At 33.9% G+C, this 13153-nt stretch overlaps 2 protein-coding genes across 2 annotated transcripts; one reads left to right on the top strand and one right to left on the bottom strand.

The window, feature by feature from the left end:
- Nucleotides 1–85: 85 nt before the first annotated feature.
- Nucleotides 86–1228, top strand: LOC106108616 (methylated-DNA--protein-cysteine methyltransferase). Its single transcript, XM_013289869.1, has 2 exons — nucleotides 86–659; nucleotides 847–1228. Exons 1-2 carry the CDS (start codon nucleotides 351–353, stop codon nucleotides 1084–1086), a joined length of 549 nt encoding a protein of 182 aa, XP_013145323.1. The 5' UTR covers nucleotides 86–350; the 3' UTR covers nucleotides 1087–1228.
- Nucleotides 1229–1311: 83 nt separating this feature from the next.
- LOC106108615 (multidrug resistance protein 1A-like) lies at nucleotides 1312–13069 on the bottom strand. Its single transcript, XM_013289868.1, has 23 exons — nucleotides 12654–13069; nucleotides 10329–10386; nucleotides 9974–10252; nucleotides 9055–9155; nucleotides 8303–8474; nucleotides 7824–7995; nucleotides 7156–7286; nucleotides 6685–6909; nucleotides 6340–6465; nucleotides 5429–5632; nucleotides 5010–5180; nucleotides 4653–4842; nucleotides 4494–4570; nucleotides 4239–4397; nucleotides 4033–4137; nucleotides 3757–3918; nucleotides 3473–3676; nucleotides 3153–3394; nucleotides 2828–2987; nucleotides 2504–2698; nucleotides 2118–2324; nucleotides 1887–2033; nucleotides 1312–1588 (listed from the first exon to the last, which is right to left on the bottom strand). Exons 1-23 carry the CDS (start codon nucleotides 12737–12739, stop codon nucleotides 1394–1396), a joined length of 3768 nt encoding a protein of 1255 aa, XP_013145322.1. The 5' UTR covers nucleotides 12740–13069; the 3' UTR covers nucleotides 1312–1393.
- Between the last annotated feature and the right edge of the window lie 84 nt (nucleotides 13070–13153).

Here is a 13153-nt window from a genome sequence, read left to right as displayed (position 1 = left end):
TTCATTTTTATAACATTCATCAACATTCTTAGTTTCTCATAAATAAAATATAATTATTTGCAATTTAATCGTCTTTTGGTAAATTTCATAAATTAGGAGAGTGAAATACTAAAATAATTGGTCTGGACTTATGATGTTGAAGCCTTTGCCTTCGAATGTCAGAAATTATGTCAATGTCAAAGTTTTTTTAGTAAACTTGAATTTGAATTGTTGCTGTTATTTTGTACGTTTCAATTTTGAAGATTATTAAAAGTTACTTTGTAGTTTTCTCCCTGTACCAATTCTCTCTTTAAGAAGGATTATTTCCAGTTTGCTAATTTTTAGATGCAGAATTTGGATACTTATTAAAAATGCTATCAAAAATACTAGAAAAATACTCTAAACATGGAACCAATACAGTGTATTTAAGTTACTTTGATTCCCCATTAGGAAAATTAATAGCTGCTGCAGATAAAAGCTTTTTATACTTCGTTTTATTTGAAGATTCAAAAGATTTAGAAAAAAAATTACAAACTCTTAATGAAGAAATGAAATGCACTTTTGTAGAAGACAAAAATGATATCCTTATGAAATTAGATACTGAACTTACTGAATATTTTAAAGGGAACATCAAGGAGTTTACTATTCCTTTAAAAACTAATGGGACTGATTTTCAAAAGGTTTGTTACTTACTTAAAAACTGATTAATAATATTATATGAATTTATCACATTTACATAGTTTAGACGCAGATTATTATCATACATAGTTTTTTTTTTTTTTTGCCAGAATATCAGATCAATATCTTATTTATGCTTTACTTATTCTATAAATGATTTTATTTAAATTTTTATGTTTCCATACATAGGATGTGTGGAAGAAATTACTGGAGGTACCTTACGGATCAACAAATACTTATGGTGATCTAGCTAAGTTACTCGGCAGACCTGCAAGCCATGCTAGAGCTGTCGGTTCAGCCTGTGGGGCTAATAGTCACATTCTGTTGATACCATGCCACAGATTAGTCTCTACTGCCTCTAAAGGTGGCTTTAGCTGTGGCATTGATAGAAAAGAGTGGCTTCTAAAACATGAAAAGAAATTTGCATAAAGTTGTGGATAAAGAATTTGGACTTATGTGTCTACCTCATCAATATAAGTGTTAATTGTTATTTATAAGTGCCATATGACAATAAAAAAACAAAGATGTATTTTTTAAACCTTTGAAATGAACCTACATGTACATATTTTATACTGAAAATCGAAAACAACATGTACTGTTATAAAAGAATTGATGTAGGGTTAACTTTTATATTCTACAGTAAAATAAAACTACTTTTAATAAAAAAAAAGTATTTTAATTAAAACTAATATAACATTGACAATAAATTTACAATAACTTAATATAGGGATATGGACTATGCATATCCTCGTCTGTTGAGGTTGTAGTAGAGCCCCTGCGCCTGCATGAGCTGCTGGTGCGAGCCGCTCTCCGCCACGACGCCGTCGCGCAGCACGCAGATGCGGTCCGCGTCGCGCACCGTGCTCAGCCGGTGAGCTATCATCACGCACGTGCGACCTGCCTTCGCAGCATCCAGAGCCTCTTGCACGACCTGTTGATATTACCCTTATATTACTCCTTTCTATTAAAAGTTAATTCATTCACAAGATGAAAGTAAACAACTATACTTTTTTATTATTTTTAAAATCTGCGCTTGACCACGATCTTTACTTAAATGGTAATGTGGTCGAAGGATGGTAGATGGTATAGTAGTCGCAAGTTATGGTATAAAATTATGGTTTTAGTGAATGGTAATAATATATTCGTGTTTTATTTTAGTTTGTTGGAAATAGGAACGTAAGTTAGATCTACTTTATCGGGTCGGTGTAGTAACAAGCTAGTCACCGCACCTTTTCGCTTTCGGTGTCCAGAGCGCTAGTTGCCTCATCAAGTAACAATATCTTGGGCCGTCGTATCAGCGCTCGAGCGATAGCTACACGCTGTTTTTGTCCACCTGACAGTTGTGTGCCTTTCGAACCAATGTTTGTATCATAACCCTGAAATAATCAACGAAAATAATTGTCTTCCTTCAGTTCTTCTATACATTTTACTGATGATATGCATTTTTGAGTTTTCCTTACCATTGGCAACGATACTATGAAATTGTGAATGTTAGCTTGTTTAGCTGCTGAAACAATTTCATCCATGTTTGGTTTCCGCGAGTTATCACCGTATGCGATATTTTCTCCAATGGTCCTGTCAAACAGGATAGGTTCCTGTTGTACAAAGCCGATAGGTTGTCGAGCTTCTTTTAGTCGCAATTTTGGTAACGGTATGCCATCATATGCCTAAAAAATAAAAAAATGTTACAAATCGTATTAAACACGACGGTGATCAGTTAAAAGCAAAGAAATAGTTCCTTTGTGTAGTCCTTTCTTATTACTAAACCTATATTAAGGACTGTTTCAGTAGCTGTTTAACAACTTTGAGTGGGGCAGTGTGTGTTATTAAGATTAACTAAACATACCACTATACCGCCATCTGGATCGTAATATCTTTGCAGAAGTTGTATGACAGTGCTCTTCCCACAACCGCTAGCGCCCACTAAAGCATACGTTTTGCCTTTTTCTATTTCTAAATTGAACTTCTTCAGTACTTGTATCAGAGGGCGTGTCGGATATTTAAAGTCGACGTCTTGTAAACTGGCTTGACCCGTGCCTTTCTGAAAAGGGTTGATGTGAAATCTATACATTTTTGTTAGAAAAACCAGAAAAACCTATTGATGGTTATTGGCTTCAGATACAATAAAGGTGTCTAATAAAATTTGTAGTTAAAAATGTAGCAAACTCACAAAGTTTTCGACGGCAGGCCTATCCGGATCTGTGATGGTAGATTTTTTGTTGAGAAGAACAGTGATACGTCCAGCTGCTTTAATTCCTTTTTGGAAATTGGGAGCAAAGGCGAATGCTTGGGCTGCTGAAGATGCTCCCATTAGTAATGCTTGAGCTGACCTGAAAGAAAATAACGATCATCATATAGTAGTACGAGAAATTGGCGTGCTATGATGTACATTGAACTTATGATTACGATTATAATACCAATTCAAAAAATCAGATATTGATTGATGTATTCTTACTTAGCGAATATCGAATACTTCTCTAGGAATAACTACTTACTTGAGTACAACTGAGTAATGAACGTTGCTATAAACCATAAGCGTCCCTCCGTAGTACATTGCAGCGGAATACACAAAGTTAAAGAGACCCCTGGAGAGTCCAAACACGATCCCTCGCCAGTGAGTCGTCCGCTTGGCGCTGATCAACGCCGGCATTAGTTGGAGTGCGTATTCATTCACAAAAGTCTCTTCTCTGCCAAGAGATGCGACTGTGCGGACATTGGCTACCGCTTCCACTGCCAACTACAATAAAAAAATCATTACTTCTCTACAACAGCGTTAGTCAATTGATTACAGAATTTACTGAATGTAAACTGTCACCTTTGAACTACTCTGCATTGTTTGTGCTGTGCCGAAAGACTCGGCGCTCACCATTCTACCTTCTTTGTACAGAATGGCAAATATGACTGGCACGAACGCCATTGCGACCAAACCTACTCTCCACTCGTATATCAGCGAAAGGGTTAATGCGAAAGTGAATGTTCCGACCGCTTGTAGGACAGTACCGATTCTTTGACCGGTAGCCTGGAATTATTTTAATACATTCTTATTTTTGTGAAAATGACTTTACGTAAAGCACATAAATAGATTCGACGCTTTGTTACCCCTTGAACAGTCGCTGCTTCCCCGGCGAGGCGTGCGCAAAGAGCTCCGGTGGAATTATTTGTGTCGTCAAAGAACGCAATCTCTTGTTGTAGGAGTTTATCGAACATTAGTAACCTCAAACGAGCTGTTAGATGTTCTCCGGCTATTCCGTACATGAAAACCTATGGAAATGACAAGTTATTTTTAAGGAAGCATTTATTTTATGAGCTTTCATATTTACCAACTCTTTATGAATTCTTTTTGATTTAAAATAGAAATAAAACGAAATAAAATACCGTGATAAAGTTTGAGATTCCTGTTAACACGCCTAATCCAACGAAAATAAGCGCAAATTTTCGTACTTCTGCAATCACCTCGTCTGCGTTTGGATTAGATAAAACCTACAAGGAGAAAAAAAAGGTTTAAAATTCGATCCTTAATTACACAATTTACATTTGTTTAAATTATTTTTAATTTTCAAAAATAAATTACGTTCACTTACTCCTAAGAAATCACCCAAAATAACAGCTAAAAGAGGCATGCCACTACCACTTAATATTGAACAAACGCTGGCCGCTGTAATCGACTTCCATTCAGGTGAGTTTAGACGAATCACTTTTCTAAATGATATTTCACTGTCGTTTTCAATGTCCTCTTTTACCTATAATATATCGAGCAAGTTATTTGAATTGAATCGAAAACATAGAACACTAATATTGCTTGCCATATTCGTAAATTTGAGAATTAAAATTCTTACGTCTAATTTAGTTGGTATTTTTTCATCTTCATCTTCCTCAGCTTCTCCTATATCTTTATCTGCGATCTTTGATGAATCTGAAACAAAGGATTAATCAAATTATAATTAAAGATCCTATGAAACGTTACTTTTATTTTTATTTATTTGACTTACACTTACCCGAAGTATCCTCTCCTTCTGGCGACGACTGTATTGTTACCATATCATAATAATGTCCTTTAAGTTTCATCAGTTCCTCGTGGTTACCGTGCTCGATGATTGTGCCACTTTTGAACACGTAGATTAAATCTACATTTCTAATCGTTGATAATCTATGAGCGACGACTATCGTTGTTCGACCTTTTTGTGCCTGGAGAAAAATAAAAATAGAAACCATCAAAAACTACAAGAATTTTATTTGATATAAAATAAATGGAAAATGCAAAAATATTTATTCGATAAAATTGTCACGTATCCGGTAATCAAGGCTGATTATGATAAAGCAACGCTTAGACAAGATAAACAAAGGTCAAATACCCTGTCTAGCGCCGCTTGTACTTTAAACTCTGAAGCTGTATCCAGTGCGCTGGTGGCCTCGTCCAGCAGCAGTATTCGTGGGTTGCGGATCAAAGCACGTGCGATAGCGATACGCTGCTTCTGTCCGCCTGACAGTGACGCCCCGCGCTCGCCTACCAATGTGTTGTAACCCTGTATTATGAGAAAAGTATGAAAAAACACACTATAATGTTATCAAAACAAATCAAATATTAATTATATATCCTAAATACGCAGAGTTTATGAGGTAGATTGCTTCCGCCAATATTGTCTTCTATCTACCCTCAGTAAACTTTGTAAAGGTTGTCTGCCTTTGAAATGGGAGTAGACAACCTTATATCATTCTTATCCCGTATCGCGTTTATGTTCTTAAAGTATTGATTCTTAATAAATTGCCTTACCGCAGGCAGCTTCATAATGAAGTGATGTGCATTAGCTTGTTTCGCAACGGCCTCTATCTCATCGTCGGTGGCGTTTTCGCGGCCGTAGCGGATGTTCTCCCGCACGGTGGTATTGAACAGCACCGGCTCCTGCCCCACTAACCCGACCTGCTGTCGCAGCCAGCGCACTGATAGGTCGCGAACATCTTTGTCATCCACGTACACCTGATAACAACTTAATAAATTTAGGTGCTGCTAGCCTAGTATCTCTACTAGCCTACTGTAATTATTGCTTATAATATTATTGAGGTTCGCTTATTTGTCCGCGTGAAATTTTAAAAATGCCTCGGTAGCTTTTAATGGTGAAATAATTTTTGAAATCGGCATAGTAGTTTGCGTGTTATTTTTATTATGAAATAATATATACATACAATACATACAAAAATACAAATCGCTACAAATACACATCATAATATTATAGACTAGTACAGATAATTTATAGTATTAATGAAAAATCGATCAGAGGACAACATGATAACTTCGACGTAATATCATTGTTTGCGTTTGATATCTTTGTTTAAATATAATCTGATAGCGAACATAGATTATTAGGATTTACTACGTTTGAACATTCCATCATAAAACATATCTCTATCACTAAATTAATATAAATAACACAATATTTGTTGGCTTCTAATTAAAATTCAGTATTCTAGATGACTTTTTGAAATAACGGGTTTTAATTTTTTTAATTCTATCTTTTCTTAAATTCTATTTTTTAAATTTTAGTTATATTTAATATGTGATAGGCACTGTGATTTAGATTTAAGATTTTAGTCTTTTTAATTCATTTTTTAATAAATTATATAGAAATAAAGAATATATCCAATTGGCGCTATAAAAATAAAATTTAATTTAAATGTAACACTCACACTGCCGTCGACTACATCGTAGTATCGCGATATAAGCTGTATGATGGTGGACTTGCCGCAGCCCGAGTGCCCCACTAGCGCCACCGACTGACCTCTCTTCACACTCAAGCTTACGCCTTTTAAAACCTGACAAAATTAACCGCTTTTAATATACAGTACAGCAACGTTAAATCAATAAAACATGACTAAATAACTTTGCTATAAAAGCCACATTCACTTAATTAAAATATTTGTGAAATGTTTTAAAATTTGGATTACTCCCGGTGCGGCCCTTGGTACATATGCCCATAGACTAAAACAAGGCAAAAATATAAACTTAAACAAGAGTTTGTCACAATACTTTACCGGGACGTCTGGTCTTGAAGGATAATGGAAATAAACATCCTTCAATTCGATATGTCCTTCAGCAGTACTGGGAACAACTCCTCGGTTGAGGAGCGGATTGATGGAGGGCACCATGTCGATGAGGTGAAAGATCTGTGCCCCCGCGCCACGTGCTATACCAAACACCTCCATCAATGTTGACGAGATGCCGAAGTTAGCTGACCCCATCATCACGCCAAAAAAGACCTGTTAGTGACAAGATATTGAGGCATGTTTCCATTATTGTAACAGGCTAGGCTTCGTATTAGTACTAATGGATAGTACAAAATGTTTGCGACTTAGTCCACGCGAAATTTAAAAATATAGCCTATGTAGCTCAGCGATAACATAGCTTTCTAATGGTGAAAGTAGTTTGAGTTATTTCAATACATACAAAAATACAAATCTTCCCTCTTTATATAAATTGTTGGAAAAACATTGGAAAAGACTTACAGCAATCATAGTGTTGACGTCGTAGTTTTCTGGCTCATCTACCATAAGCTTGTAGCCGAACCAGAAGGACAGCGCGTAAGAGGAAAATATACAAAAGAATAGAAAACCCATCGCTAATCCAGTGAAGAATCCTATAAGAAAACATAATAATATTTTAGCTAAACGCGCGCACATTCAAATAAGTCCATAATGACAACTATTTAGTTAAAACTGAAAATAATAATGTTACTATTCCTATAATTTTTCGAAATTAAGGACGAGTTAGTTCCCCATTGTTGCACAATTAGGTACATTATTTTTCTCTGAGCGTTAGATTTTATCTAGGCAAAATACAAACTGTTAGGATTCTTAATACGTCAGTGACATAGACGATAACATTAATTTAGACGTTATTATCATATGTCTAGGACGTATCGTATCTTATTATTTATACTTGCAAGTTTTAATTTTCATTGAATCCTTATCAATTGTATCTATTTTATAAATTTTATCGAAACATGTACCTACATAGATTAGTAAAAAGGCCGGAAATAATCAAATTGTTGTATTGCAGGACGAATTTAAAACTATTATTTCCTAGATTTAATTACAGATAACATTACACTTGTAGAATAATAAACATTTTATAAAACATGCGCTGTGTTAAAATAGTTTTATTTGTAAGTTACCTTTTTTGATGTTAATTTTTCGAGCGTCATCTAAATGTGTTTTATATCGCTCTATTTCTTTCTCTTGTCCACTAAAGGCGTACACTGTGCGCATTGCGGACAACACTTCTTCAGCAACTGAGCCCGCCTTGCCAGATGAAATCGCCTCTTTTTTGGACAATCGTGAAGCAATCTGGCAATAGGAAAGTACATCAGTTAAAAATGGATTTCGAAACCAAGTTTAGGCAAATTAAAATCTATAATTTTCAATTTAATTATCGAACTACCAGTAAATAATTAATCGTCTTCATTAAATAATGTAAAAATTGGAAAATTGCGAATTGTTATTTACATATTTAAATATTACAAAAAACGAACCGTAAAATGTTATTAGATAAAAATAAAAAAAAACAAGCCTTATATCAAAGTAATAAGTCAAGTTAAAACTTTAATTAGCAACAAGACGCTTATATAGTCTGTACAAACATAGTGAAACTCACCAAACCCGCCATTCCAACCAGGAGGAGTGTAACGGGGAAGGTAATTAAGCAAAGCAACGCAAGTTTCCATCCTTTAATCAGCGCCATGGCGACAGAACTGACGAAAGACGACTGGTAGAAGATGAATGTACCGAGCTTCTCTCCTATTCCATCTTCGAGTTTCACCACGTCACTGAAAGAAGAGTCACAATAATTTTGTGATAAACGTTGATGGCCGTGAACGTTTACGTTAATATTTCCCGCAAGTTTTCCCAAAGGAATATTAGAAACAGAGAAATATTACAGTAATACCAAAACTATCAAAATTAAATCGTTTAATTCCTTAATTAACTAAAGCATGATATATAAAAACTTACTATAGCATTGTTTATGTAAATTTCCAATCTAATTTTATCGCATGAGTGGACACTTATATTTTTAGATAACAATGATTGTAAATATGCGTAAAAGCTTTGCAACCTGCACAAACCCTACGAAACTCGGGTGATAAAACCTGTATTTCGAACTTAGAACTACCGTCCTTTTGATAATTTTCTGCTTCAATAGACAGAATTTTAAGATACAAGTCATCCTTCCCTTTTTAAATCTTTGAAATAACTGATTAATCAAGATATATTTGTACAAGTGTCTCGGTAGTGGAAGCCTACGGTCACATTATCTGATTAGTAACTCTTGAATGATAACATATAGTTAATGCGCTTATTATCGACACGTGAACAATGTATTGCAATTAGCGCCACTTATGTACTTACTCTGTCATTTTAGATGCAAAGTCACCAGTCTGATGCATATCGAAGTATTCAAAGTCCTGGTTTAGTGCCGCTTTTAGATATTCCTGACGAATTTTATAAACCTGAAAGACCAGTTCAATTACTTTTAGCACTTATTCTATTTTGTATAGATTTACAAGGAATCCAAATTCAATAGGGTTAGCCTAGTGACTGTTAACTAAAAGTTTAAACTATTCATTTAATTTTATAGTAAATTAACTTTCGCCCGCGATTTCGTATGCATGGAATAAAAAAAAGTGGCCGATGTGTTCTTCCGGACTATCCTCTACATCTATGTCAAGTTTCATCAAGATCCGTTCAGCAGTTTAGGCTATAAACTCTACCAAACATCCATCCATCTAAACTTTCGCATTTATAATATCAGTAAGAAGTAAGATTGTCTTTTTTATGTTTTATATTTAGTTCCTCACGTGTTTTGTATCAGTGGGAACTAGATAGAGAAATTTGTATGTGATATACTTTACAGCCTCGTGGCATGATAAATCGATTTTGTCATTAGGCAGTTTAATCGAATATAAATTAATCTATAAATATTTCCGTGTTATTAGTACACGTTTGTTACATATTAGTACTTTTAATAAGAATTTTGTAAATGGCGGAACACCTTTGAAACCTCCCACTAAACCGTCGCACAGTGTTGTGCAAGTTTGTTTCGCAGCCAATTCAACAGTGTAGTGGCACAACTAAAAAACGAATAGTGTGCGCACCTCCATATAAGCTAATAGAAATCACAGCGAGCGACAGTTGTGCGATAGTTAGGTTTCAGGTGCGTTCAGGCTCTAAACGGCTAGCAGTTTAAATTACCACTAAAGGACATTTGTTACGTTATAATTTAACGTTGGTTTTGACTACTAAGGATTGACGAAGACGTTTTACATACCTGATTAAAAGCAGCTATATTCATGAGTACAGTCGCTCCATAAGATAACACGACAAGTGCAACTCCAAGCAAGCAGTTGTAGATAGCAAAGAAACTTAAATCCTTCAGAAATTCATCGTTCTGTGGCGTACCCACTATAACCGAAATCCCGAAGTCCACCATACTTTGAAGTAGAGATGCAAACAGAAGTGTGTTCAGAGGCGTCGTTATACCACATATTATTGAAAATATTATCCCGAATGCTATGAAAACTTTGTCTTTGGTTGTCGCGAACCTAAACTGTAAGAATACAATCGAATTACAAAAGAAATTAGTTAATAATGAAGTAATATTTGTAGGTAGTTGTAAAACTTACTAGAGTGAAAAATGATATGCTAGGTAATTCTTCTGTTCGCGGTTCCGACTCAGATGAACTGAAAATGTAATAAAAACGGATTAAACGAAAGGTAGCATTTTACAAGTATTATTGAAGTTAGAGCCTTTGTAAATTAAAGCACCGTTGTTTTTATGGCGAGAATTCAACATTAAAACCTTATAGTTAGAAATATCGGTTACTGAACAACTCAGTTAACTGCTGCTGCTTAACTAAACAAGCTGTAGAAGTCTTACAAATAATATAAATGCAAAAGATTAGATGGCTGAATATTCGTTTGCCGCCTGAACAGCTGAACAGATCTCGATGAAATTTGGCATAGTTGTAAAGCATAGTCTGGTAGAACACATGGGTTTTTTTTTTGTTTTTTAAATCCACGAGGACGAAGTCGTTGTGAAATCTAGTAGAAAATAATGTAAGTAACTAACGCTTTTTTCGTAATGTTGACAGTATTTCAGTAGCGATGATTGTAATCACAACAAATCGTTAGATATGTTATGTCTACTAAGTTCCTACATCGTTATGCCGCGTAGAATAAAATTTTGGGAAATAAAATAAACACTAAATAAAACATCTGTTTCGGAAAATGACATAATGACAAGTCAGATGACTGACAGAAATATTGAAAAACCAGAGATTTATAGAAGATAAAAAATTAACAATATTCATTAAAGAAAAAAATGACTCACTATTTTATCTTAATCTGGATTTTCTTTATGATGTTGTTTATATAAACATTATTTATATATGTACATAATGTTTTCGTAAATATGTTATATTTAAGTTGATTCGCAGTATTAATAACATATCAAAATCGAATTAATTATCAGACATAATAAATGGGCAAATCGTCAAACACATTTGTGACAAATTGCAGATTGTTATGCCAATGATTAACTATTGCACAATGTTAAATAATTTAAATAACAAAATAAATAATTTAAATAACAAGTGTTTTGGAAAAAATGTTAATTTTTAAATAATTACTATAAACATAAGTTGCTAATAACCTTCCAGCTTTCGTATTATTATTCGGAATATGTATGTAAAAGTGGAAACAGGGAAAAACGAAATTTAGTATTAACGAAATGTTATGTAATAAATAATGGGGATTTCCTTTATCAAAACTAGATTTAGGTAAAATGTATAGATAATTCGTAAAATTGAAAGTTCCTAGTTGATGACGCAGTTTGTGATAGCGGCTAACGATTAACGAAATTAAATGCATGCCGCGTGGGCGTGATGTATTCTGTCCTAAAGTATGAAAATATGTTCACAATTTTTTTTTATATTATTGAAAATATCGGTACATTTTATACCGTAGCAGTTTCCCAAAGTCCGGTCCAATGCCTATTCTTCTTTTAATTATTTACTCTTTTCATTTCCTTGTCATAGGTCGGCAATCAATCTATACTAGAGCGTAATACTTCTATCGCAAAAAGCTGAGAACTTAATTCAATCCAAGTCCTAAATTGATATTGTAGAAAGGTTAGTTTGAAACTGAAAGCTTTAAATTGCCAGACACACGTAACTAATCGAGCTTTTAATAAAAGCTTTAAGTACTTCCTAACTGTACAACAATAACAAAAAATACTTTGTTTCTGCTTCCATTTTTTGTTGTAATTTTAATTACGTTTAATTAAAACCATCCATAGTAATAAAGGAACGTTTTATGACGGACTCTGTTAACCACTGTTGACTACAATTGTTGAATCAGTCAGACGTATTAATGAATTAATTTGTACAAACCAATTGATTCTCTGAATGACTGACGTTCTTTGAGTCTATTTATGTTGATACAATACTGGTTATAACTGGATATCATTATTATTGGAACAACAAATTGATTTTAAAGTATATCAAACTTTCGCCCGCGATTCCGCTTGCGTGGTATAAAAAAACAAAAGTGAATAGCCTATATGTTCTTCCAGACTATCGTTTACTTCTATGCCAAATTTCATCGAGATCCGTTAATCGGTTTAGGCTACAAACTCTACAAACATTAACATATGGATGGACCATGTACTTTCGCATTTATAATATTAGTTAGATAAATTGTATTTGAAAAAGTGAACAAAATGTGTTTCGAAAAATTTCGATACACACGAAGAGTTGCATGGAGTTAAAACAAAAATCTGTCAAAAACTAAAGTAAAATATTACAAAGTTTACTTACTTTTCGTTGCACCTGTCATTTAAACATAAAAAATGCAACACAAAATAAAAGCCCTGTGTCCAATAACCCTTGTCTTAATAAAAATAAAATTAGAAACTTGTGGATACGACAAAAATATTTTAAATATCTCACCTATCTTTATCGCTTGTGGAGGCATTTTTGGTAAATTCGACATTTGTCAAATCATTGACTCTGTACTTTTTCTTCGCTGTTTTCATTGCGATTTTTAAAACTTCATCACTTTAATTTAATATCACAACTGTCTGTAAAATGCGTTCGCACTGTCCCACTGTCACAATTCAACTATCTATGAAACCACTTATCAAATAGATAAATTCGCGCGTCGTATAAACCTTTCAGTTACAATATCGTATAAAAAATGTCACAAATTGGCACCAGAAATACAAAACTCAGTATATGAACCTTTAAGAATGATGAAATATTTTTAGATATTGAGAGTTAAAATTATTTTAGCCACAAATGGGCCCATAAATGGGATGAAAAATATATCTAACAAAAATTACGACTAATTTAACTAAGTTAAATTTCAAGAATCACAACCACTTCTTGTGTATATTGAAGTTACACTAATATGTTCAAATATTACTTGCGGTTTGCATTCCGACTTATCA

The sequence above is a fragment of the Papilio polytes genome, unplaced genomic scaffold, assembly GCF_000836215.1.
Source record: "Papilio polytes unplaced genomic scaffold, Ppol_1.0 DF821511.1, whole genome shotgun sequence".
Classification (NCBI taxonomy): domain Eukaryota; kingdom Metazoa; phylum Arthropoda; class Insecta; order Lepidoptera; family Papilionidae; genus Papilio; species Papilio polytes.
This window is presented reverse-complemented; position numbering and strand designations above follow the sequence as displayed.